Source organism: Ahaetulla prasina, chromosome 1, assembly GCF_028640845.1.
Source record: "Ahaetulla prasina isolate Xishuangbanna chromosome 1, ASM2864084v1, whole genome shotgun sequence".
Classification (NCBI taxonomy): Eukaryota; Metazoa; Chordata; class Lepidosauria; order Squamata; family Colubridae; genus Ahaetulla; species Ahaetulla prasina.
The window spans coordinates 36,877,788-36,904,280 of NC_080539.1; the positions used below are offsets into that span (position 1 = coordinate 36,877,788).

At 38.4% G+C, this 26,493-nt stretch overlaps 1 protein-coding gene across 1 annotated transcript in view; it reads right to left on the minus strand.

Annotated features, from left to right (window-relative positions):
* Window positions 1-11,700: 11,700 nt before the first annotated feature.
* Window positions 11,701-26,493, minus strand: part of SANBR (SANT and BTB domain regulator of CSR) — a 36,580-nt gene continuing 21,787 nt past the window's right edge. The window contains exons 13-22 of the mRNA XM_058164853.1: window positions 25,917-26,062; window positions 25,575-25,674; window positions 24,453-24,485; window positions 21,163-21,262; window positions 20,403-20,494; window positions 19,966-19,994; window positions 17,541-17,614; window positions 15,702-15,790; window positions 14,744-14,835; window positions 11,701-14,250 (exon numbers count right to left, since the gene is read on the minus strand). Of these exons, the coding sequence (XP_058020836.1) occupies window positions 14,214-14,250; window positions 14,744-14,835; window positions 15,702-15,790; window positions 17,541-17,614; window positions 19,966-19,994; window positions 20,403-20,494; window positions 21,163-21,262; window positions 24,453-24,485; window positions 25,575-25,674; window positions 25,917-26,062 (792 nt within the window). The 3' untranslated portion in view covers window positions 11,701-14,213. The remainder of the gene's footprint in view (window positions 14,251-14,743; window positions 14,836-15,701; window positions 15,791-17,540; window positions 17,615-19,965; window positions 19,995-20,402; window positions 20,495-21,162; window positions 21,263-24,452; window positions 24,486-25,574; window positions 25,675-25,916; window positions 26,063-26,493) is intronic.

The following is a 26,493-nucleotide window of genomic DNA, read 5'->3' on the forward strand; positions in this document are numbered from 1 at the left end:
TTTATATATGTTGCCTCTGTAGTCCATTATTTCCTTGCCAGAAATAGGAGCTCAGAGAGGTGTATGTACGCTTCCCAGCTGCTCTCTTCCTTGACATCCATGGACTGTTGAAGAATGGACAGGGCTATTTAGAATACTCTATACTTATCTATATATCCCTATGAAGTCCCTAGTGAAGTCAGTACTCCTCTGAGTCTCACATGTGGTTATATATTTTACATTTTGGATACTTCTTTTGTCTGTAACTATTTTTTAATAAAGCAATGAATACATCTGAGTGAATGTCAGAGGATGTATCATGCATTCAGAAGAAAAAAATGGAAATTAATAAAGGATTACAAATACACATTTTACAGGAGTTGCATTGTATGTCATACAACTACATGACAACTTCAAAATGAAAATTAAATATCAGATTATGATAATACTAAAAGTAGTAGCAGTATATTTAAAATAGGGTTTTCATCCCTATATTGAACAAATGCAGATAGATTCTGAAGGGGGCTATATAATGTATGTCAGTTCAGTTCACTATACTAGTGGTTAATATGTGCATACCTAAAAGTAAGCATAATTCTATTATTTAAAAGGTATCCAGATTTGAAGCCAAGAAAATCTTCAGTGAAGATGTAAAAGAGACCAGAAGGAGTGAAATTAGAAGAGGTGCTTTAGCAGCATATACCAAAAGTGTTTAAAGAGTTCTTGAATACTTTAAAAAATATTTGGATATTTATAAATCAAGAGAAAATAGTTATCTTTTTTTTCTTACCAGAGGAATGGATAAAACGGTAAATAGAGTGCATGAGAGGTTAATGTGCATTTTTAATAAGATTTGTTTAATGCTCTGAATTATTAAAAAAAAATCTGTCAAATAAAATTGAATAATAACATCAATGAAAAAATACTTCGTAGTCTTTATTTTAAAAAGCTTAAACTAAATTGGTTTATAATTACACTTTATAAAATAGACATTTTGAATATCAGAAAGTAGTATAATTCATGATTGGTAGCATACCCTTAATAAATATTCAGAAATGTTTGAAATGATAAAATCAAATAATCCTTCACTGATTAAAGAAAAGAAGCATTCAAATAATTAGCCATTCCCTACCCATACATGGAAAAGCGAGGATTATGTGATCAACATTACTAGGTCTGCCCTTTCTCTACCAATTTCATTGGCGATTTTACCTAGGATAATGCATTATCTTTCCAAGCTCTGTATTTTCTTTTAAAACTATGTTTTCAGCTGTAATGGCCAAGTGAATACAGCAACAACCAAAAATCATCCCCCTCCCCCTTGCTATTGCCAACAAGAACAATGGGTGAAGCTGTTATTGGGCATGTGTGATTGGAAGACAGCCACTCGCCATACCTGAGATGAACCATATTTTTCTGAGAAAGTTAAAGAGATTTGTTTCAATTTTTCCATTTGCTTTTTAAGTTATCTCCTCTTAGTTCTTCAGTCTGATCATTTGTTAGCTTTGTCATAGATCAAAACTAGAATAAGAACTAAAAAAGTCCAGCACTTTCTAAGTTCACTGTACAATAAGGCAATCTGCAAATCACAGAGAAGTATATCTGCACCTTTTTATCGTAATAACCTGTCAAATCCTGCTCTGTCTACTGATAAATGGAGAATTTTTGTTAATACCCAGTAGTAAATAAATGTTAACTGTTTAATACAACTTCAAACAAAAATGTTACTCTGAAATACTACCTTGTCTGGTTGCTGCAGCTAACCTGCCCCCACCCACCCCCCATCCCTCTGCCCAGAAAAGTAGTCCTAGTTATCGGAAGCTTGTAAAAATACCATTCACGTGATAACAGCATGCTTGGTTGGTTGGTTGATTGCACGCTTCGTAGATCATTATATTACAGATTTCTGGGAATACAGGTAGCTCAGATTTGCTGTACATAGTTGGGTTCTCTGAGCTTCTCCAGGATTTTTAAAAGATTTTTTGGGAGGAATGTTCATAGCAACCAATTATTCGATGTCTCCCAGAAAGCTGCCTATCACCATCCAGCGTCCTCCCAAATTAAAATTTTACACAGTGTATATACTACAAGGCAAACCCCACCTTTGAACTGGTGCACTAAGGAACCTTCACTGGGCTGGGGTGATCTGCAAATCCTACCCCTCTGTCTCCCAAAGACCAGACAAACTGTCTGCTAAGTTTGCTGTCTGAAGGAAATTAAAGGAATTTCAGTAAATTTAACAGTTGAGAAGATTCAAGTGCCTGAGTACTAAATGCTTCATTTACTATATTAAATTGTAGGAATATAAGTATATATAATACATATTTCTCAAATCAAAGCACAAACTAAAATTTAGATTTACCATAGTGTTGTAAGAATTTGCCAATTAAAATGTGTTCATTAAAAAAAAAAAACAATGGAGGTGTGTGTATGTGTGTGTGTGTAAAAGGCTGAAAAATAGAAACCCAATAAATCCAAAAGAAGTGCCAAAAAGAACATAAACGCACCTCTGAGGTTAACTGGTCAGCTATGTCTTATCAAACCAGATAATGAAAACAGTTACACAGTCGATAATTGTATTTCATAACTATCATAGCATTGTTACTTTTGTTTAGCTAAGACAATACAGATGTGTACACTGTAAATGTATCTCAAGTGGTATTAGAAATTACATGAAAAAAGAAGTAAATCTATTTTTAAATTTCCTGTCAAAGTATTAAGTGACTTAATATCACTCTTAGAAATTCCTACCTATAGACATGTCTGTCTTCATGAAACAAACACTTCTGTACAATAAATTCTAATTTTATCATGCCCTGTGAGACTGTTTCTATTCATAGCTATGTAATATCGGGGGGGGGGGGTTTGCTATGTGTCATTAACAGTTTGTTAGGAAATTAATTTCCTCAATTCTTTGTAGAAGTAGAATATGGAATTTTTTTTTCACCATGGACTCTTAAGAGTCCCACATGGATTCTATTTGTTTGAAACCACCTCAATTTTATACAATGTTGGCTAATATTCATGCTTTAATATATAATTTTATTAATATTTTATATTTTCTTTTTCTTTGCTAGCATAGTTTATCAGGACATTGATCTAATCAAAGAACAAGTTCAGATGGTGGCAACTCCAAAGTTCGAGCCTTCTCTAAAAAGCTAAACTCTTCTTCCAAGGCTCCTAACGACCTAGAAATTGCCATTCTAAAAGGTCAATTGAATTTTATTTATTAAATTTATTTGCCCCTCATCTCACCACAAGGTGACAATTGGATGTTTCATCTACTACAGGGAATCCTGACATGGATGGGGAGAAACAGGCTCAAGCTTAATCCCTCCAAGACGGAGTGGCTGTGGATGCCGGCATCCCGATTCAGTCAGCTGCAGCCGCGGCTGACTGTTGGAGGCGAGTTACTGGCCCCAAAGGATAGGGTGCGCAACTTAGGTGTCCTCCTGGATGATCGGCTGTCGTTTGAAGATCATTTGACGGCCGTCTCCAGGAGGGCCTTCCACCAGGTTCGCCTGGTTCGGCAGTTGCGCCCCTTTCTTGATCGAGATGCCTTGTGCACAGTCACTCATGCGCTCGTTACCTCTCGCTTGGATTATTGTAATGCTCTCTACATGGGGCTCCCCTTGAAGTGCACTCGGAGGCTTCAGCTAGTCCAGAATGCAGCTGCACGGGTGATAGAGGGAGCTACACGTAGCTCCCATGTAACACCGCTCCTGCGCAGACTGCACTGGCTACCTGTGGCCTTTCGAGTGCACTTTAAGGTGTTGGTTATGACCTTTAAAGCGCTCCATGGCTTAGGGCCTGGGTACTTACGGGACCGTAAGTAACCTGGTTGAAATTAAATAAATAACCCACCTAACTGCCCAAATCACAGGCTTTGACAATCAGGATGATCTCGGGATGCAGTTACTGTTCTGAAAACCAGCTGGTCCCAATTTATAGGATGCTGTTACTGATTTTTAATTAATTTTTAATTAATGTCACATTATAAATTTTGAACAGCTGCTTGTTTTGCAAATGGAATACCTGAATTTCACTGAGTTTTGGGATGACCGTCTTAAGATATTTACTGTTGCCGTTATTCTTTTGTAAACACCTAGATTTCTGAGGTAATGTGCTGTTACCACATGCCCCCCACCGACCCGTACGCTCTCACAGAGAGGGACTTCTCAGGGTGCCGTCCGCCAAACAATGTCGGCTGGCGGCCCCCAGGGGAAGGGCCTTCTCTGTGGGGGCTCCCACACTCTGGAACGAGCTTCCCCCGGGTTTACGCCAAATACCTGACCTTCGGACTTTCCGTCGCGAACTGAAGACACATCTTTTCATTCGCGCGGGGCTGGCTTGAATTGAATTTTATTAATTTTAAATTTTAAATTTTTATTAATTAATTTTAAATGGGGTTTTTTAGTCTAGTATATTTTAACCTATCAGGCTAATTTTAAAATAAGTTTTTTAATCTGCTTTTTAAATTGTATATTGTATTATCTGTTTTATTTTTTGCCTGTACACCGCCCTGAGTCCTTCGGGAGAAGGGCGGTATAAAAATCAAATAAATAAATAAATAAATAAAAAATTTCTGCTTTATCCAATATCAGCACAGAAAAAAAAAGTTCAATAAGGCAAAAACACATCTAAAGAGTGAAAAGGAATAAAGGCCCAGTTGCAACCCATTCTTGGCATTAACAGCCCTGAGTGCCTCACTACACTGGCCACCCCCAATTTGCTGCAACTAATTCTGTTTGGTTGCTGTTCTCACCAGACTATGGTATCTTCACCAGTTCTTTAAATTCAGACTTCAGTGCTGGGAAGATTGTCAGATGTTTGAGGTTGATGTCTTATTTTTTGTGGTCTGCGATGGTGGAAACATCTTTGATGACAAAGTCCTCTTTGTCATCCATCTCAAGATCATTCAAATCATAATAGGTCACTTCATGATTACTCAAGTAGATCAATTTTGGTTTTGTACTATCATTTATGAGAGCTCACCGATTCTGACATACTTATGATACATAATTCTCATCAGTGGACTCGTATTTCTTGGAGCAGTCTAAGCTGTGGAGAGGCAATAATTCCACACATTTGCTTTCTCTTCATGTTTTTCTTAGTTTCCACCTCCCAACTTCACAACCAAACATGTAACAGATTCTTAGGATCAGCATACATGGGCAGCTTACAATATAATTAATATATAAACAATGCATAAAATTATCATTAAAATCTGAATTAGTTTAAAATTTATTTATTTTTAAATTATAAAAATAACATTATAAAATGTCAAAATGTGAAAAATTCCAGTTGTGGGGTTAGCACTTGTTAATACAGGTGGAAGGGACGGGGTCTCAGGGAAATGGGAAATCTCACAGTTGTGCAGGCTGTTTCTCCCATGTAAGATCACATAGCCAGGTTTTGCCCTGTGTGTGGCTGGCCAAGATTGGGGGCAACAGCAGCAAAGTCCTTCTTCCTAGACCCCCACCAGTCAAAATTCTTGACTGATGGGATCGGCAGCATACCTTCTCTGCCTGAACAAACAGGACAGGCTGATGTAGAGGGGCGAAGCTGGTTCTGTTGATAGCCTCGTCCTATGCAATGTAAGGATTTATTGAAGCAAACTGGTGCCAAGTGCAGTTCACAGAACTAAGTGTTGCATGCACTCTTCTTTGGGTACCCAGTATGGCTTGCGTGGCTGCATTCTGCATCAGCTGAAGCTTCCGGGCATGAATGTCCAAATGGAGGACCACACTGTTAAGGCATAACTGGCACAGTGACACTGACACGGAGTAGGGCAAAGGCTCTCCTGGCCATGGCTGCCATCTTTTCAAGCAGGAGTTGTAAGTCCAAGAGGAGCCTCAAGTTACTCAATAGGTCTGCCTGATAAACTACTGGCGACAGAGAGACTCACCCACAGCCATGCCATTTTACCAGGGTTCAGTTGAAACGTGTTGTGCCCCATCCAGACCCCCACAGCCTCCAAGCACCACAAGAAGACTTTTATTACATTACTCTACATGAAGCCGCTGGGTGAGGTTATCCGTGGTTTCGGGGTGTATTATCATCTGTACGCTGATGATACGCAGCTGTACATTTCCACCCCGAGCCACCCCAATGAAGTCGAGGTGATGGGCCGGTGTCTTGAGGCCGTGCGGGTCTGGATGGGGAGGAACAGGCTCCAACTCAACCCTTCCAAGACAGAGTGGCTGTGGGTACCGGCGTCCCGGTACAGTCAGCTTACACCATCGCTGACTGTGGGGGAGGAAGTACTGACCCCCAGGGAGGGAGTGCGCAACTTAGGCGTCCTCCTGGACGATCGGCTGTCCTTAGAGAATCATTTGACAGCCGTCGCCAGGGGAGCATTTTATCAGGTCCACCTGATTCGCCAGTTGCGCCCCTTCCTTGACCGGGACGCCTTACGCACAGTCACTCATGCCCTCGTCACTTCCCGCCTGGACTATTGCAATGCTCTCTACATGGGGCTCCCCTTGAAGAGCACCCGGAGGCTCCAGTTAGTCCAGAATGCGGCCGCGCGGCCGCGCGGGTGATATAACACCTATCCTGCGCGGCCTACACTGGCTACCGGTAGTCTTTCGGGTGCAATTCAAGGTCTTGGTTACCACCTTTAAAGCGCTCCATGGCTTAGGACCGGGATACCTCCGAGCCCCCCTTCTGCCGCCGATTGCCTCCCAACGACCTGTGCGCTCCCACAGAGTGGGCCTCCTCAGGGTGCCGTCGACCAAACAATGTAGGTTGGCGGCCCCCAGGGGGAGGGCCTTCTCTGTGGCGGCACCAGCCCTGTGGAACGAGCTTCCTCCAGGATTACGACAACTACCCGACCTCCGGACCTTCAGACGTGAACTGAAGACTCTATTATTTCAGCGTGCAGGACTAGCCTAAGATAAAATGTTTTAGCATATTTTAATGGGGTTTTTATTGGTTTCTATTGTTTTAGTGATCAGGCCATGATAATATTTAGTTTTAACTGGGTCTTAATGTTTATTTATTATATTGTTTTAATATGCCTGTGAACCGCCCTGAGTCCTACGGGAGATGGTGCGGTATATAAGTTTGATTAATAAATAAATAAAAAATAAATAAACTCACTTCACCCAAGACCGATATATATAATTGGGGTATCATCAGTGTATTGGTGATATCTTGTCCCATAGTGCTGGACGATCTCGCCCTGCAATTTAATGTAGATGTTGAAAAAGAGCAGAGAGAGTACTGAACCCTGTGGCAGAATACAAAAGAGAGGCTGTGAGCTAGATCGCTCGCTCCCTATTATAGTAACACTGATTAGGACCAGCCTCAGAGGAAGGGGTGAACCAGCACAAAACATAGATATTTGAGTTGTGGCCAGCATGGATTCTTGTCCAGTCTTCTTTTGCCAAGTTCATGCTTAAAGAAATTTCTTGATCTTTCACTGCTGCTACTGAGCCATAGCTGCACATTTTGCTATGACCTCTTTCTTTCAGACACTGGAATAAACTTATCATGAAGATTTCTATTGTCTGGGAAGGCTTTGAGGTGGGAGACTCTGCATGAAAGTCTGTTTGTGCTATGGGTGTCAAGCTTGATTTTACTGAGGGCCACATCAGGGTTGTGTTTGACCTGGGAGGCCAGGTGGCGTGGCCAGGGTGGGCATGGCCAGCTCAATGTCACTCATGTCGGGGGTGGCCTGAGTGCTCTGCCAGAGAAAACGGAGCTGTTTTCACTGGCAGAAGGTTGCAGGAGGGTGTCGCAGCCGAAAATGGAGTTTGGGACGGCTGCTGCATGTGGCCCTCCTGAGCTCTGTTTTTGCTGGCAGAGGCACTGCAGGCGGTCCTTTCCAGGGTGGCCCTGTGGGCCAGATCTAAGCACCCTATGGACTGGATCCGACTTGTGGGCCTTAAGTGTGACACCTTAACCCTAACCCTTGTAAAAAGATCTCAAGCATAAATTAATTTCACTATGCAATTGGGCCAAATAAAATTGAGAATAAAAATCAGATAAAGTACATTGACAACTATGCTGAGATCATTTCATTTGTTCTTTAATATAATTTTATTAAGAATTTTATATCACAATAGTAAAAATGAATACAAAATAAAGGAGAATAGAAAAAGAATAAAAAGTACAAAAAAATAAAATGAAAGAAAAAATAATGTATTAAAAACCTTCATCACAAGTATAGTAACTCTTCACTCTCTATAACATTACAAAAAGATATATCTTCATCCCATTTCCCATTCTTTATATATAAACAAATTCATAAAATGAAGTTTTAAATTTAGTCTCAGCAAAAAATCCATAAAGGATTGTCAGACCTTTGCCCCCCTCCATGCCGTCCTTAATGTCTTAGTTTAACCTGGCTCAACTGAATTAATTTTATATTCCTTCCTTTTACCTGTAACAGTTTTAATCTTTAATTTAATCAAATATTTTTGTAGGATTTCAATTTTTTCAATTTTTCTTCCTCCCATTACACAGATTTCTTGAAGGTAATCCTCTTTCGTAGATCCAATTTCCAGGTCATTCTTTTGGTTTATCTCTCTTTTTTTAAAATAAACCACCCAGAGTTACCTCGAGGTAAGATGAGTGGACTATAAATTTTACAAATAAATAAATAATAAATCTTCAGCTATTATCTTTGGTATACCATGTAAAGTGTACTTATTCAATCATTCTCTCGGTTTGCCATTTGTAGTTCCAGTTTTAGTGCTTTTTCTATCTTTCACAAAATCTGTTCCACATTTGTCGTTCCTTTTTTAACACCTTTTGGACATAGCCTATGCATAGAAGTAGGCATCATTACTGACAATGTTGATATTGTATTTACTAAATGCTACTTCCATTCTTCAAATACCTTTAATGTTTCTGATGTTACCCTGTTTTGTTTTATTTCTGTAAATTCTAGTACTAATCAACATCAAGAATAGGCTTGTATTTTTCCCCTTCTGGTTGGAATCTTTATTGCCTTCTGAAGTGTCTATCAATCATGTAGTCCAATTTCTAAAAGTGTCCATTTCTAAAATCACAATGTGATTGATTTTTATGATTTAGTGGACAGGAAAACCAAAATTAGTCTATTTACCATAAGAAGCCGATCATTTTTTATAGTTAATTCAAAATCTACAGTAAGTCAATACTCCAAATTTACCTGGGTCCTGGAACCCTAATCCATTTACAACTTTGTTAGATCAAAATCTTATTTAGATTTTTTCTGTTTATTTCAAATTTAAGTTCTTAAGCATATACTTTTTCTTCTATTCAAAGTTGAAGATAAACTCACCCAAATGCTTTAAGATGGTTAAGAGGCAATTTCTGAAAGTGATTAGAAAGTGAGCTTAATGTTCTTTAAAAGGGTCTGCCAGTTATTACAAGATGGCTGATCCCTTCATCTCCTGGTGCTGAAACATTCAGAAAAGTATTCTCCTGCAGTCTCTTTGCAAGCAGCAGCTGTCCAGAGTGCATGTAGACATCTTCCCATCCTCTTCTTTGTTTTATTAATTTATTTTTCACATTTTTAAACTCCCTTTCCCTCTTTCTTATTCAGACAGATTCCAAGGAACCAGGCTACTTCTTCAGTCTTTGTTACAACTGTCAGTTCCACTTTCACAGAGACATCTTCACATCTTCAGTTCATCATACCTCTCGTGAAATCCGAGATCACTGCATTCATGTTTGTAAACATACATTATACCCCTCATCTCAATGTAGTAAAAAGTAAAGATTCCTGTTAACCGCTTTAATCTAGATTGCAGAAAATATGACTTCTGTAACAGAATCATCAGTGCTTGGAATACTTTACCTGACTCTGTGGTCTCTTCCCATAATCCTAAAAGCTTTAACCAAAAACTTTCTACTATTGACCTCACCCCATTCCTAAGCGGACAATAAGGGGCGTGCATAAGCGCAGAAATGTGCCTACCGTTCCTGTCCTATTGTTTTTCTTTTCTTCTTCCTATATATATATAGATGCTTATACCTCCTAATATTTACTCATATATGTTTATATATTATAAAATCCTTTTATATGATGTTGTGACAAAATAAATAAATAAAAAATGTTGGATTCTAGGACACAGTGCTCGTCTGTTTCTTGGCCAAAGGAGCCAGCATTGTCCAAAGATAATTTCCATGGTCATGTGGCCAGCATGGTTATATGCCAAAGGCGCAAAAGAACACTGTTACCTTCCCATCAAAGTGATACCTATTAAGCTACTTGCATTTGCATTTTTTTCAAATTGCTAGGTGAGCAGGATTGGGGCAAGTAATGGGAGATGATCCCATTGCAGAGCTCAGGTCTTGAACCCTAGCTCAGTGTCTTTAACTGCTGAGCCATCGCACCACCTCCCAATATAGTATAGACACCTAAAAATTCAAACTCTTAAATTGTGGAAGGAGGAGGGATCCCAGATGGGGGAGAGTGTGGGCAAGCACCCACAAATACCAATCATGCATTTCTCTTATTTCACAAAGTATGGGTAGATCATATACAATAGAATGTTATTGTTAGTTGCGAACTTGTGTCCGACCCATCGCGACCCCATGGACAACATTCCTCCAGGCCTTCCTGTCCTCTACCATCCTCTGGAGTCCATTTAAACTCATGCCTATTGCTTCAGCCACCTCGTTCTCTGTTGTCCCATTCTTCTTTTGCCCTCAATCTTTCCCAGCATTAGGCTCTTCTCCAGGGAGTCCTTCCTTCTCATTTAGGTGGCCAAAGTATTTCAGTTTCATCTTCAGTATCTGGCCTTCTAAAAAGCAGTCAGGGTTGATCTCCTCTAGGACTGACTTGTTTGTTCGCCTTACAGTCCAAGGGACTCACAGGAGTCTTCAATACAATAGAATACAATAGAATAAAATCTGTCTACTAGTAGTGATTAGTATGCTAGTAGGGATAGCAGGTCTTAGATGTTTTGCATTTGTAAATTAGAAATTACATAATGTCAGCATTAAAGCACTTCTCTGTTTACAGGACAGCTGTTGAGAGACTAAGCAACTCGAGGGATGGATTACAGAGATTGTTTTAATATGGGACAGAGAAGTTATTCAGACTTAACTAATCTGCTTTTGGTGCAATATATTTCTGGATATCTTAACTAGGGGCAAAGAACTAAGTGGCCTCCACAAGACATTCTTTGTTGATGGAATCTAGAGATTATTTAATCTTCACTGCATTTCTAACCAGGTCTTGTTCTTTCCTGGTTACAATTGTTGGAGGTTCCAAGATCCTTACCACACACACACACTTCTCTTTTACTGTAGTGATTCAGAAGCAGAAAATATATTAGGCTGTGATCTTTAGCGTTTTCAGTGTCAGAGGTGTAGTTTGCTTTAACAACCTCCATCTAGTTGCCATATATTCTTGGGATACTGCTAGGATGCCAAAGTGTGGGGAAGACAGTTTCCTATCACCCAGACTTTAAAAAAAAATCATTTAATATATTATGAGGTGCCTGAAGTGAGATCCAGCACATTTATAGCACCATCTCTATCCCATTTCTATATAATTCTAAGTATGTGATAGGCACATAAAATAATTAAAGGCTTCATCTAAAATACCTCTGCTAGGTCCTCAATATTTCCCTAAATAGGTCTGTATCAATCACCATGATGATTGCATAGATCTTTAGGACACAACATTTGTTTTAACACATAATTTATTTCAGTGCAACAAGAATTCAAGTGAATTTGATAATGAATATTTGTGTAAGTGCCTACTGATACTTGGAATTTTGCTATGAAAAATATCTAAGTAAAAACACAAATATGGTGATGGATTTTGACATACAATATAGCATAAAAACAATATTACTGTATAGGGTTAACTTTTGGAAATTATCAACATTTACCGGTACTTTGGATTTACTTTTCCTGAAGTGCATTAAAGTTTAAGAGTTCATTTTGTATATGTTTAGAAATAGGATCTTCATTGTCTATTCTCTTCTTGATATTATATAGCCCTATCAAAGGACGTTTCTAAATGCTAATTTTCATGGAACTTTTTTGAAAACTTCCAAACAAATAATGTGGCTATCACTCATCCAGTTCAGAATAGCATCATTTCCTACAACTTTCAGGTTTATTTTCTATTACCTTCAGCATTTAATATGATGCCCAAGTATGAAGACCAAATATGGAATATTTGTCTCAATGACAAATCAGAAATGTAGTTATCTACATAATTATGTTGTCTGCTGGTTTTTTTTTCTAATTTTACATAATACTATCCTTATTTCCTGGATTTTGCAAAATCACAATTGTTTTCATATACTTTATAATAGAAAACTACTCTCCTCATACAATAGACAACATAGTTGCAAGTGGCATATTGAAGTGCACTTTCTGTCTTGGTTTTAGAAGAAAAAAAGTAAATTCTTATGGTCTCAAAAGAAATTAATGTATTTTTAAGATAAATCCTTTAAAAAAGTTTAATCTCAAAAAAGTTCTATTTCCCTCTGTTCATATCATTGCTTAAATTGTTGAAGTAAATGTAAATCTTAGTAACCACAATTAGAATTGGCAATTCTGTTGCTAATTGCCACAGCCCTTAAGTGGAAAATCATGGGACCATGATGGACTTACGACATCACTTCCACTGTGGTCATTAAGCAAAGTGTCATGTAAATGTGACTTGTGATTTTGCTTCTGCATTCTCCATTAACTCTGCTTGTTGCAAGCCAATTGGGAAGCAAGCAAATGGTAATCATATGACCACATGATGCAACATTTGTAAATATGCACTAGTTGTGAAGAACCCGAATGGCAATTACATTACAGTGGGATACTGCAAAGGTTTTAAATGTGAGGATTGGTTGCAAAGCTTTTTTTTAAAACCAGTTCTAACTTCAAACAGTTGCCAAATGCAGCGGTAAGCGAGGATTACCTGTAGATGGGAGAAGTAGCTGCAAAATTTTGATTGATGAGCTGGAAGAGGTCTTTCTTCCCTTAAAGCTCTTACAAGGAATCCTGCAGATCAGGGGCATCAAACTGGGTTTCTTCGAGGGCTGGATCAGCATTATAGTTCTCTGCGGGCTGGCGGGTGGGGAGACGGGACAAATGCCTCCTGCAGCACTCTGCTGGCCAAAACGGGGCACGAGGGGCCCACACATAGCCCCGCACATGGCCCGTTTTTTGACCTCCAGCAGCACTCTGCCACCAAAAACAAAGCCCGTTTGATATTTCCAGGCCGACCCTGTGGACCAAATTTAACCACCCCATGGGCTGGATCCAGCCCATGGGCCTTAAGTTTGACACCCCTGCTGCAGATGCTTCTGCACAATATTCTTTGCAGTGGATGGTTGCAGAAGAGAAATGCTGAGCTAGGACTGCATTTGCTAGCTCTTCAGACTCCTTCACAATTTGCTCTATCTTTACAGCACTTCATAGCATCCATCTCTGCCAAAAGGTTACTTATTACTTTTAAGAGATGGATGACTTCTATTTTTCAGTTTCATATCAAGGAGCAGGTTGACAACTTGAAACCTCCATACATAAATTCTTTCTAAACAAAGATTAATTTTGCAAAGAGATATATACATAAGTCAGTTATGAAAAATCTCAGTTACAAACATGAACTTTACCTTTATCATTTATCATATTTGGCACTTCAGTGCAGGAAAAGACTGCGGGGTTGTCTGTAACTCATAAAATAGTGTGGAGTTTTTTCTCTTAACTGTATTTTTTTTATTGAAGCATTAAAAAAAGGAAGTTTGGAGAGGAAGCACCTATTAACGTGCACACTGTTTCACTGAGAGAGAGAACATTGTAGAGAGGAAAACTTAATGGCAGAATAGGAATAAGATCAAGATTTTAAACAGGATGCAAAGGCATTACCAACCTTATTTTATACAACTAAATCATTACAAGTTAATATTGTTGCCAGATAAAGCACAAAGTATATAAAAAGGCCAGGTTTGACCATTACTAAAAATTGATAGCAAAATATGAAATTCTTAATTTCATTAGCACCACTTTTTCTACCCTCAATCAAATAAGGGCTTTACATTTTGTTTTGCAGGCTTATAAATGCACCATTGCTTAAGAGAAAATGGTGTATTTACAATTTACTACAGATGTAAAATGGGTATTAATTCATTAAAACAGAATAATTAACATGGCAGACGGGAACGTCAGTCACTGAAACCTTTCGGAAGAAGCGTGCCCGGATTCTGGAATCCTGGAAGCAGTTGCAGAAGGCAGGAAAGTGCTTTGGCTTCAGCGCAGAAAACCTCTGGGTTTTGTTTTTAAGTTGGGCGGCTTTGACCAAACCGAGCTTTTGTCCTAAATTGATAGAAATACATTGGAAAAGAAGATACAATAGAAGTTAACAGTAACAATTCATAAATTACCAGGGGTCATTTGCTGCTTTAGCTATACTGAATTTAGCTATACTATTGTACTACCAAACTAAAAACCATCAAATATGACTCTCATTCTTCAATGGAATATGTTATGAGACTTACTGATTTCACAAACACCCCACACAATTAGTAAAATTACCACATTGAATCCAATTTTAAAACTGTAAACTAGTTTCTAAGGAGAATAAAAATTGTATCAGCAACAAAATTTTAGAACATGTTATTTAAATATTTATTTATTTATTTATTGAACATATTGGCCATTCATCTTAACATGGGGCAACTCTGGGAGGCTTACAATATTACAGTGTAGACATACTGCATATAAAAATCTAGCTACTCTTCTATAAATCTTTATATACCAATTATAATATTCCTCTTTCCTCTCCTCCTCTTATGTACTTAATATTTACCTTAGCATTTTTTCAGGGATGTTCTGACGAATATTGACTTGTGCCGCTGCCCTGATCTGAGCTTCAAGTCTTGCATAAATTCCGGCTGCAGACTGAAAGGACAGAAGTCAAATAATCACGTAATTTACAGATTAGTGCTTTATTTCTTACTCTACATAATAGGAGATGGATTTGCTAAATGGTTTTTTTTTTGTCCCAAGGAGAGACAAGTTAAAAACTGAACTGTAATTATACTGTAACAATTACCCAGATTTACTAAACAATGAGAAGAAATCAGTACAGGTAAGCCTCAAGTTACAGTCGTAATTGAGCCTCAAAATGGCTCACTATGTAACTATGCCTGATATTTACAACCATTTTTGGGGCAGTTATTAAGTGAAAGCGTTGATTATTAAGCAAACTGGTGATTGTTAGATGAATCCATTTTATCCACCTGCAAACAGCCATGAAGGTGTTGCCAAAAGGCAACTGGACTTTCTTGTTTTTTTCCCCCCTTGAAAAATGTTTTGCTTCTCATCCAAGAAGATTCTTCAGTTCAAAGCACCTTTGGGACAACCATGACCTGGATGATTGAGAACCTCCACAGAAACTAAAATATGGTAAAATCCAGAGAAGTTACTCAAGAGGAGGAGTAAAGGACAACCTAGTTGTGGGTAGGAAATGGTGATTTGTTTTAATGTGACAGAAAGACATCCAATACGGCAATGTGACAGTGTCACCAACCAGAGAGGGAGACAAGAAAAGCATCAGGCAGCTCACAGCTGGGAACCTCCCCCTCGGGGGGGGGGGAGACAAAGAGATACAATCATTATTTTTAGGAATCATTACTACACGCAGCATTCGATGGAGGGTTTACTGGATTATAGAAAGGCAACAAATAATAATTTAAAGGAAAAAAGATCAAATGCATAGCCAAAATACGTCAGTAATATTAAATTAGAACAGCAATAAAGCTCACTTCTTTGTTTTCTTTTGATTTTAGACGATCAAGATCCCCCAACCTAATTTTTATCAGATGTCCCGTTATCTCAATCATTCGCCGCTGATCTGAAAAAAAAAAAAACCACAGAAAAGAAATAGAAGAGCCAGTCCCTACAACCTTTTCGCTCTTCAGAGTAGCAATTACTTTATGTCTGGTTAAAGATGAAACCAACAAAGACAGGAAAATTAAAATGAAATGTAGTAAACGCCAAATAAATAAGTGAATAGCAAACCATATCTAGAAAGATTTAAATGAATCAAAAAATATTAATATTAAACCCACAGCCCTTTTTCAGCAATTATAGTCACAAAAATTGGTAAATCTCTTATATCAGGAGTATCAAACTCAAGGCCCGCGGGCCGAATCTGGCCCATGGGTGGCCTGGAAATATCAAAGGACTAGCCCGTGGTGCCTCTGGAGGCTAAACGGGCCACATGTGCCCCTCTGCGCCTCGTTTTTACCTTCCATGGCCTCTTGCAGCACTCTGTCAGCCAAAAAAGGACTGGAAAACGGGCCATGTGGCCCATTTTCAGCCGGCAGAGGGGTTTTTTTTGTTTACATTTATATCCCGCCCTTCTCCGAAGACTCAGGGCGGCTTACAGTGTGTAAGGCAATAGTCTCATTCTATTTGTATATTTACAAGAGTGCTGCAGGAGGCCATGGAGGGCAAAAATGAGATGCAGGAGGGCAGCGCCTGCACCCCATTTTGGCTGGCAGGGTGGTGGAGGAGGCACCTGTCCCGTCGCCCTGGACTGTGGAGGAGAACTACAATGCTGATCCGGCCCTCGAAGAAATCCGGTTTGACACCCCTGTCTTATATGTTTCTAGAGATCGATCCATTATTAAAAAGAAAGAACTCACCTTTTCTGAATAACCTAAACAAGGGTCTAGGAAAGGTATTCATCATTCTATCTTAATACCTGAGTAAAATGGGTCTCAATGGCCCAAACCAACAGGTGTATGGGCAATCTTGTGCTGGATGGCAGACCAGGAAGTCTAGCCAGTGAGAAACCTTTACTATAAGAGACAGAGAGGTTTTCATTAAAGTAGTTAGGTAATGTTAAAAATCTACTACTGTGCCCACCATTAGAGTAATGAGTACTGTTTCCCTCATCTCTATGAGGGACCAGAATAATTTAGAACTGCTCTTATGAATTTCTCCCAGGAAGAAACAGTTAATAATTACAATTAACTGTGCCAAATATGCTTCCATCGAGTTTTGTTTTAGTTATTCTTTAAACAAATTAAACATAGATACTGACAGGCAAGAAGGAGAACTTTCTTTATACAGTGGATTGTCAAACATCTTTTAAATATTGAAAGAAAGGACAAAGACGATACCTCAAGGTTTACATTAAAGTATGTTGTTGGAAACTGAAATAAATTAAGATTGCATAAATTAAAGTAAGATAATTTAAAAATAATTTTTCTCTCTGTCACATTAAAAATTATTTAGAGAGTTTCTGAGGCCAATCCTCAAGACTCTGGAGAATACATACAGCCAAGGGCTGCAGTTTGTTTATTTATTTTGTTTTGTTTATTTGAAAAAATTATATTGCCGCCTACTCACTCACTGGCGACTCAAGGCAGCTTATGGGAAATAAAAACACAATATAAAAGAAATAAAAATAATATTAATAAAAATTATGCACATCTTCCAGAGTATTCACTGATATTAAGATGTTTCATGGGCAGCAGAAAGATTTAACTCCTGCCTCACAGAATCTTGGACATTTATACATTTATGCAGGTATGGAACATCACTAGCATTAGTTTATCTATTAAAGTCATAGAAGCTAAACAGGTACACCTTACCTTCTTCTCTTTGAGCATCTTGATTGAATCTTAGTGATCTGGAAGGATCCCACTTACTCTGCTGCATACTCATTCTAATGAAAGAGCAGATAAGCCATGACAAAGAACATAGAAGCAAGCAATCAGTCATATTCTTTCTAGAATAATTCAGGGTACTGTTGAGTCTATTTTGAAAGGGACAATTATCTCCCATTGCAGAACTCAGAGGAACTGGATAATTTTAGGGCAGGTTATGAAGTTGGCTTGCAGCTCCAGAGGAAGCAAATAATTAGGATCCTTTTATGGGCTTCAGACCTGGCTACAGCATACAACACTGCTTACATTTGCTGATGACCTTTGGTCATATACCCCCTGCCCTTCCTTGAGCTCTCAGCAGGTTCTGATACCATTGATCGTGGCATCTTTTTGGACTAGCTCAGAAAATTAGGGAGTGGAAGGCACAGTGTTACAGTATTTCTCCTTCCTCTAGTGCTGATTCCAGTTGATATTAATTAGTGAGATGTCTCAAGGGTGCTTTTTCAAAAGGCAACTTTGTTTTTGCTTGAAGACGTTTCGCTTCTCATCCACGAAGCTTCTTCATTCAGTACTGAAGAAGCTTCTTGGATGAGAAGCGAAACATCTTCAAGCCTTCCACCCTTTATAAGGTAGGTAAAATGAGGACCCAGATTGTTGGGGGGGCAATAAGTTGACTTTGTAAAAATATACAAATAGAATGAGACTATTGCCTTATACATTGTAAGCCGCCCTGAGTCTTCGGAGAAGGGCGGGGTATAAATGTAAACAAAAACAAAAAAAACAAAAAAAAAACAAAGAAAGTCCAGTTGCCTTTTGAAAAAGCACCTTTGGGACAACCATGACCTGGAAAACTGAGAATCTCCATAGACAATTAGCAGGGAGACATCAAGCCTGTGGCCCCTACTTTGTACAACTTCTCAGAGTTCTAAGCACTCTGTGCTTCTCTGTAACATCTGTAGTAAGTAGTTAAAGAAGTCATCTGTTGACATAGGGCAAGATATGACCAGTATGTTGATGATGTTTAATTATATATCTTTGCCCCAGGCCAATTAAAGTGATTTAACTTTATCTCTTCATGAAGCAGCACTTCCCCAGAGTTGGGATGCAACTTGGAGGTTCTTGTTGAAGAGTAGCTTCTGCTTAAAGAATAGGTGGCAGCTGTGGAGTGGAGGGTCTGTACACAGGCTCATGTTATGCATCAGCTGTGCAAATTCCTGTATCAGGAAGCCCTGACCATGATACCTCCGGTTTTAGCAACTTTCCAAATGGATTGCTGTAATATAGCCTGCATCAAGATTCCTTTGAAGAGCATTCAAAATCTGAAGTTGACCTAGAATGCAGCAATGTGAGCAGTTTGGGACACTTTATATATACCTATGTGACATCTCTGCTTGATCACCAAAATTGGCACGGCAACATGCTTCAAGCCCTTCCCCATTAGGGACCTAGAAATTGTGCCTTCTCTGTACTGCAATTGCTCTTATAGAACATAGATCCTATAGAACAGATCAGAATGGCCTGGATTCTTCCAGATTTTAGGAAAAGAGACCGGAATGCTTGTCCAGGCATTGGGACTATGAAATTAAACCAGCCTATTGGAGGATTTGTTGTTTCATCTTTATAGATTAAAATTGGATTCTTAGATCTGGACATGTGTTTTGTCGCTTTCTTCTTCTTATTACCTTCTATTATTATATGCTTTGCTAGTTTTAAGCATGTGTGCGGCCCAGAGCCACTGCAGTTAGATGAGCATCTATATAAACTGTTAAAATAAATAACTGAATAAATAAAATTGCCACTCCTTGCTGCATTAATTTAACCTCTCAGCTTAGGGCCAAAAATCATAATACGAAAATCAGAAATTAGCATTCTGCTCAAATAGTTATGTCATCTATGAAAACTAAATACAACAGCTGGAGCAGCAAACTATGGCTTCTGCTCTCCCTCCAAACTACAAGAACACATCATAGCCTGAAACCATTTGAAAGGAAAGTATAAACAAGTTTGCCAATTCAGACATCAAACTGTTTCTAGTAAAATAATTGGACATAGCAGAGGAGGAAGACATGCATAAGCACTAAATCTCTTACCTACAGCATTAAAACTATGGATTGACATATTGTATTAACCAAATTAGTACAGGTAGTCCTTGCTTCCCTATCCCTTGTTCACTGACCATTTGAACTGCTAGTGGCATTGAAAATAGAGATTTATGACTGGGTCCTCAAAGTTGTGGCTATTAAGAGTGACCCCACAGTCATGTGACTCTGATTTGGGCACTTGGCAACCGGCACATATTTATGATCTTTGTAGCCACCCAGAGTCAGTTGTTCAGATGGGCAGCTATATAAATAATAAAATATTAGATTTTGCTTTAATGGCTTTCCTCTAAATTTTAGCCAATACTTACATAAAGGGAGATGTGTCTCGAGAGTTAGGCTGTCAAATAAAAAAAAGGAATACACTAAAAAAGATATTTGATCAAATTTTCTTTACTTAAATTATGCAAGCTACTAACCGTGGAAGATTTCCCCTGATTTTAGGCTCAGAGGAACAACAAAAAACCCTAATATCGGTAGTTACAAAGTCAGATTTTATATCTACTAACAAAACTATGATGGAAAGAAGGCATAGCTAACCTCATTATGACTAGTTCTTAACATTTAATTATTGAGACCTAAGTCTTATTCTAGATACATCAAACAGAAAGGCCTATCTTAAACTAATTTTTTCAGGGTTGCGCTGAAAATAAAATCAAAGTTGTTGCTACTTTCAGCAAATAACAAAAAGTTATTTTTTATCATTTTAAAAATCATTTTAATAATATTTTAAGCATTTCAGATTTACCTTCTCCAATGCTTTTTCCTTCTTTTGAATATTCAGTGAAGATACTTGCTTTTTTGGATTTCTGATATTTTTTTTGGGCCTCTCTTTTCTTCCTGTTAATTAAAAATAGTGTACACAAATAATCAGCATATACCATATTAGGCTTGCTTCATTTGTCATATTCAAATACACAACAATGAATTTAAACATATGTTTAAGCTGAGAATCTGTATGTTTGTTTCTTTAAGTACAGCATGGCAGAGTGATACTCTGAATAGGGTCAGATTGACATTTGGTGTTTCTAGAGAGTTAAAATGAAGCTGTATGTCTACGCAAAGGGGCTTTCATTATCAGAATCATGAAAGAGAGGGGGGAGAGAGAGATTCTGTAATGCAAGAAATAAGAATACAAAACAGCACTACTGAATTACTATAACATAATCTTATATAAGATCCAATATTGAGATGGCTCCAGTGTAATTAAAACCTGCTCGTTGCCTAATTTTTTTTTCATTTGGGGGCTTTTTATAATTTTAAAGTTTTAAATAATAATATTAATACTTGTTTGATTGTTTTGAATTATGCTTTGTTGTATGCTGCCCATTCATTCGTTTGTGAGATGGGTGGCCATATAAACATGACAAATGGATGAATGGATGAATGCATACGATAATGAATACATATTAAAGTTCTAGGGGGTATACTGATTTGTGAAGAGATTTTTCACTTTTTTACATCCCTAACTGTTATAATATTTAATATTACAGCCAGGAAAAAAATACCTGCTTTCCTGGACACTTCTTCTTCATCACCTACTTCATCCTCTGTGACTTCAGATCCAGTTGTGTATTCATCATCTTCTGAAAGCAGCAACTGTTGTTTCTATTATAGCCAGGGGACAGGGAGGAAATTAATGGATATTACTCATCTCCAAACAACAACAGATTGTTAGGTAACAGGATTTACACAATAAACTAGAAAGAGTAACTGGTTGGTTTAAAATTGAATTTTCTGCTCTCATCATTTGTGTGTTTGAAAATTATTCCCTATATGAGCCTTAAGAAATCTTGGACTTATGCATTACCCACAGAGATCTAGGTTTCACTTTCTACCATACCTGAATTTTAAAAATTCTAATTTCCCCATCTTGACTATGATAGAATGGAAGTAGTATGGAGAATGTATGCTACATTATCTATTCCCCTACCTCCCATAAATAATCCATCAGTCTCATTCCATACTAGTTGAGGTTCCCAAACTAGCATTTAAAAATAGTTCTTTGCAATGCATTAAATAGTCATTAAATAGGGCAGGAATGGCAGGTTTTCTTGTTAATTGTACTTTCTCATTTGAATTAAAAATTAATTTCTTTTTCCATCACCAATCCCAGACACATCTTCAACTTATATAACTTTTAGGATTAGTAGGTCAAATGAAAGAGCTTCATGACATTTTTATATTGATACTTTGGACTAAAACATATATATGTTGAAAAACTGGGAGACAAAAAGAACTTTAGAACATCACCATTTCTAAAGTAAGGAATGGTTGGGATGTTCTAACAAAACCTTTCTAGACCGGGATGCCTTATGCATGGTCACTCACGCCCTCGTGAGGTCTCGTCTGGATTACTGCAATGCTCTCTACATGGGACTCCCCTTGAGGGGCATCCGGAGGCTTCAGTTAGTCCAGAATGCGGCTGCGCGGGTGATAGAAGGAGCCCCTCGTGGCTCCCGCATGACACCTATCCTGCGCAGACTGCACTGGCTACCTGTGGCTTTCTGGGTGCGCTTCAAGGTGTTGGTGACAATCTTTAAACGCTCCATGGCATAGGGCCGGGCTATTTACGGGACCGCCTACTGCTACCGAATACCTCTCACCGACCCGTGCGCTCTCACAGAGAGGGACTCCTCAGGGTGCCGTCAGCTAGGCGGTGCCGTCAGCTAGGCAGTGCCGTCTGGCGACACCCAGGGGAAGGGCCTTCTCTGTGGGGGCTCCCACCCTCTGGAACGAACTCCCTCCAGGACTTCGTCAACTTCCGGACCTCCGAACCTTTCGTCGCGAGCTTAAAACACACTTATTCATCTGCGCGGGACTGGATTAGATTTTAAATTTACTGGTTTTAATGGGTTTTTATTATTTATACTGTTTTTAATAATTTGGCTATAGAATAAGTTTTTTAATCGTTGTTTTAGTCTGTATTTATATGTATTTTAATTGCCTGTGAACCGCCCTGAGTCCCTAGGGAGATAGGGCGGTATATAAATATGAAAAATAAAATAAATAAATAAATAAAATAAAATAAACCCAACAGCAGAAACTGCAGAAACTCCAAGGAGTAGCCAGTCAAAATGATTGTTAGCATCTAATAATTTGAGTTTACTGTTCTGAGGGAGCTGCATGGCACTGGAATCTGGGGTGAGAATAATCAAACATTCAGACAAAAACACTGCCTGTTTATTCTATACATGTCACATAATGGCAGGAAACTATTGTGACGATTATCTGTTGCACTGTTGGTTACTGTTTGTCAATTTAGATCGGGGTAGTCAACCTTTTTATACCTACCGCCCACTTTTGTATCTCTGTTAGTAGTAAAATTTTCTAACTGACCACCGGTTCCACAGTAATGTGCTGTGTATCAACGTCTGCACATGCCTCTTGTGCATCGTGGATTGGGCTTGGGGGGGAGGCGCCAGCTACCAGTTCTGCTTGTCTGTTACAGCTGGATAGTGGGGGGGGACATGCGCGAGCTATTCTGGGACGAGACTCTATTGTTTGCGATCGCACTGTAGCGCCATTTAGTTTCACTTACGTAACATGAACTAAACTTATGCGCGGGCGATACAAATAGTATATTTTCAGAAATTTAAATTGTCACGGGGAATTTTATGAAAACCTAATGAAAATGTTTTTAAATAATGCTATGAAAATTTTTAAAAAATTCAATTAAATGAAAAAAAAAAAGGAAAGTGCTTCAGTATCGAACAAAACCCCTACCGCCCACCATGAAAGCTGGAACGCCCACTAGTGGGTGGTAGAGACCAGGTTGACTACCACTGGTTTAGATGAAACAGAGAAGGCAACCCTCTCTTGCCTGGGAGTCCAAGACTGGTAGCACTATAAAATGAGCAGAACTGCTAATGATTCATTCTCATATGACTTGTGTTTCTTATTCTTTTAGATTCTGCCTAGCAAAACATTTATTTACCTATGCATTCACCTATTTTAGAACAGCTCTCGTATCAAAAAGAAAAAAAGACTCTTCTTGCATTACAAATCTCAACTCAGAGTTATAGTAATCATCAACATGTTTAGAAATTCTATTATGTTTCAAAACAGCCCAAATATAATAGATTAAGTGGGGCACCATTTTCTTTCCCAATAGGAGTTACGATTGAGCTGCAAAATCATGATTTGCACCACAAAATGCTCAGGTCATGGTTGAGAACGATAGCTTACTAAAATTCAATGAAATTATAACAGTAAAATGTAAAACTGCCTCCTTGAGCTCCTGAATGAAAAGCAGGATAAAACTTAATTAATAAAGAAATACAAAAGAAAAAGAAAACCAAAGAAAGAGAAAAAGAAGAACAAGACCAATAAACATTCAAGTATAAAGCACTGTAGCAATTGAAATGGCAGAAACTACTTTCTAGACTAGAGCAGGGGTCTGCAAACTTGGCTCTTTTAAGACTTGTGGACATCAACTCCCAGCGTTCCTCAGCCAACTTTGCTGGGAGTTGATGCCCACAAGTCTTAAAAGAGCCAAGTTTGCAGACCCCTGGAGTAAGAGCACTTGGGATGGCGTGAAAAAGATGCTTTAAAGCTGAACCAGCAACTTTCCAAATAATGTTCTGAGTCTAAACTTTCTGGACAGAAACTTGCAGTTTTCCACAAATTATTTACCATATTTCTACCCTAATATTAGCTGAAGACAGTGGTTTAAGTTAAGTTTCAAAGGGGTTTCCTTGAAAGCAGGATCCTAGTATAACAAAGCAACTAAACATGCAGAATACTGAAAATGAAGGCATTTTATCTAATGGAATGTAAATAACTAAAATAAACATACCAGCTGAAGAGTCCAGTTTTTCAGAGAAAGGAACTAAAGAAAGAAGAAAAAGAAAAAAGTCAGAAGTGAGAGTTGGAGAATGTGGCAAGTCTACTGTGAACATTTTTAAAGGGGTCTAAAAGGCAATTCTCCTGTTACAATGTAAAAGAACGGTAATCATACAGGCATCCCCTTCCCACAAAAGGAGTGGTTTACATCAGCAGTTCTGGAAAATGGTAGGATATAATAACAACTCGAAAACATTCACAATCATAATAAAGGTAAAGGTAAAGGTTCCCCTCGCACGTATGTGCTAGTCGTTCCCGACTCTAGGGGGCGATGCTCATCTCCGTTTCAAAGCCAAAGAGCCAGCGCTGTCCGAAGACATCTCCGTGGTCATGTGGCCGGCATGACTCAATGCCAAAGGCGCACGGAACGCTGTTACCTTCCCAACAATGGTGGTCCCTATTTTCCTACTTGCATTTTTTTACGTGCTTTTGAACTGCTAGGTTGGCAGAAGCTGGGACAAGTAATGGGAGCTCACCCCGTTACGCAGCACTTGGGATTCGAACCGCTGAACTGCCAACCTTTTGATCGACAAGCTCACAGTCTTATCCACTGAGCCACCATGTCCCCTCAAAATCATAATATGCTGCATTAAATTATTATTTGAAAGTTCCTCTTGAGCAGGATTTTCTTCTTTGGTACAAAGTCATCTCAAGATGTAAAGTACCCAAGGAAGCAATATTTTTCAAAATTCAAAATAACATTTTTTCTTACTTTATCAACCAAATAATATCACAATCCTATCTGCACTGGTGATAATAGAGAGTCACCATGCATAGGATGATCGAATTATTTTTCTGCCTCTGGCAATTTGATGTTTCATGAATGTGCTTAGTGCTCTTGTGCTTCTCTTGAAGGACAAGTGAGGATATCTGCAATTGTCCAAATAGTGCTGCATTCTTGATTATTGCTCAAGCTTGATGGGAGATCCATCCAAACACATTTGGAAAGCCACAATTTCCATACACCCGTCTTAAAGAAAGTGCCTCCCTGAATTTATTTTACTCAGTTGGAATAAGCAGAGTGATACAACTTAATGGAAATTTAAATATGGGGGGAGAAACCAAAATTACTCACAGCACTAATTTCTCCTGCTCTGGGCCCCCATGATGAATTTGGCTCCAATAAAATATTACATTCAAAACCCTTTTCATCATTCAGTCCTATTCCAGAATTGCTTCAAAAAAGAAAGAAAGAAAAGAAAAGAAACAGTTATGTTATTCTGGTCAGAATTCTGCAGGCAGATGACTGTCCAGAACAGAACATATTTTTTTTTAATAGCAAAATATTAAATCAGCAAACTCGATTCTTTATTAAGCACAATAACGTTGTTGATTCTCGAGAAGGTTATTTAATTGATGGCATACATCTAGAAATTATTTTACATAGATAAATAGTAACCTATACCTATTTTCTTACCTGTTCTGGTCTTTTGAAAAGGGCAGAACAATAATATTTCGGTGCTGAATCAGATCATTCAGTATTTTAGCTGTCTGATAGGGCACATTATCCCCACCTTCACCTCCAGGAGGCAAGCCAATCACATGATCTCTTACTTTACATCCCTTTTATTAAAAAAGAACCGAGAGTGAAAGCCAATGAGACAAATTAAATAATTATAATGCACACAATAATACAATCTTTACAAACAAAAGTGATTTTGGCACAATAGTTATAACATTTGTTATAACATGTGTCCATTTGGACAGCCAGTATAATGCAGTGGTTAATGTGTTGGACTACGAATGAGGAAAATGAACTCAGCCTCTGTGTGTGTGTGTGTGTGTGTGTGTGTGTGTGTGTGTGTGTGCGCGTGCGCGCGCATGCAGGGGGGATGGAGTCAAAGGGGGCAGAATGCTGAAAATAGCAGTGCAACCTCATAATGCAATCTTGCCCCATTTTTATGTATGTGCTGTTACATTGCACTCATCTATGAATTGATGCAGAACTGATGACATTTCACCTTTATTGTTTTGACAAAAGCAGACAGATTCTG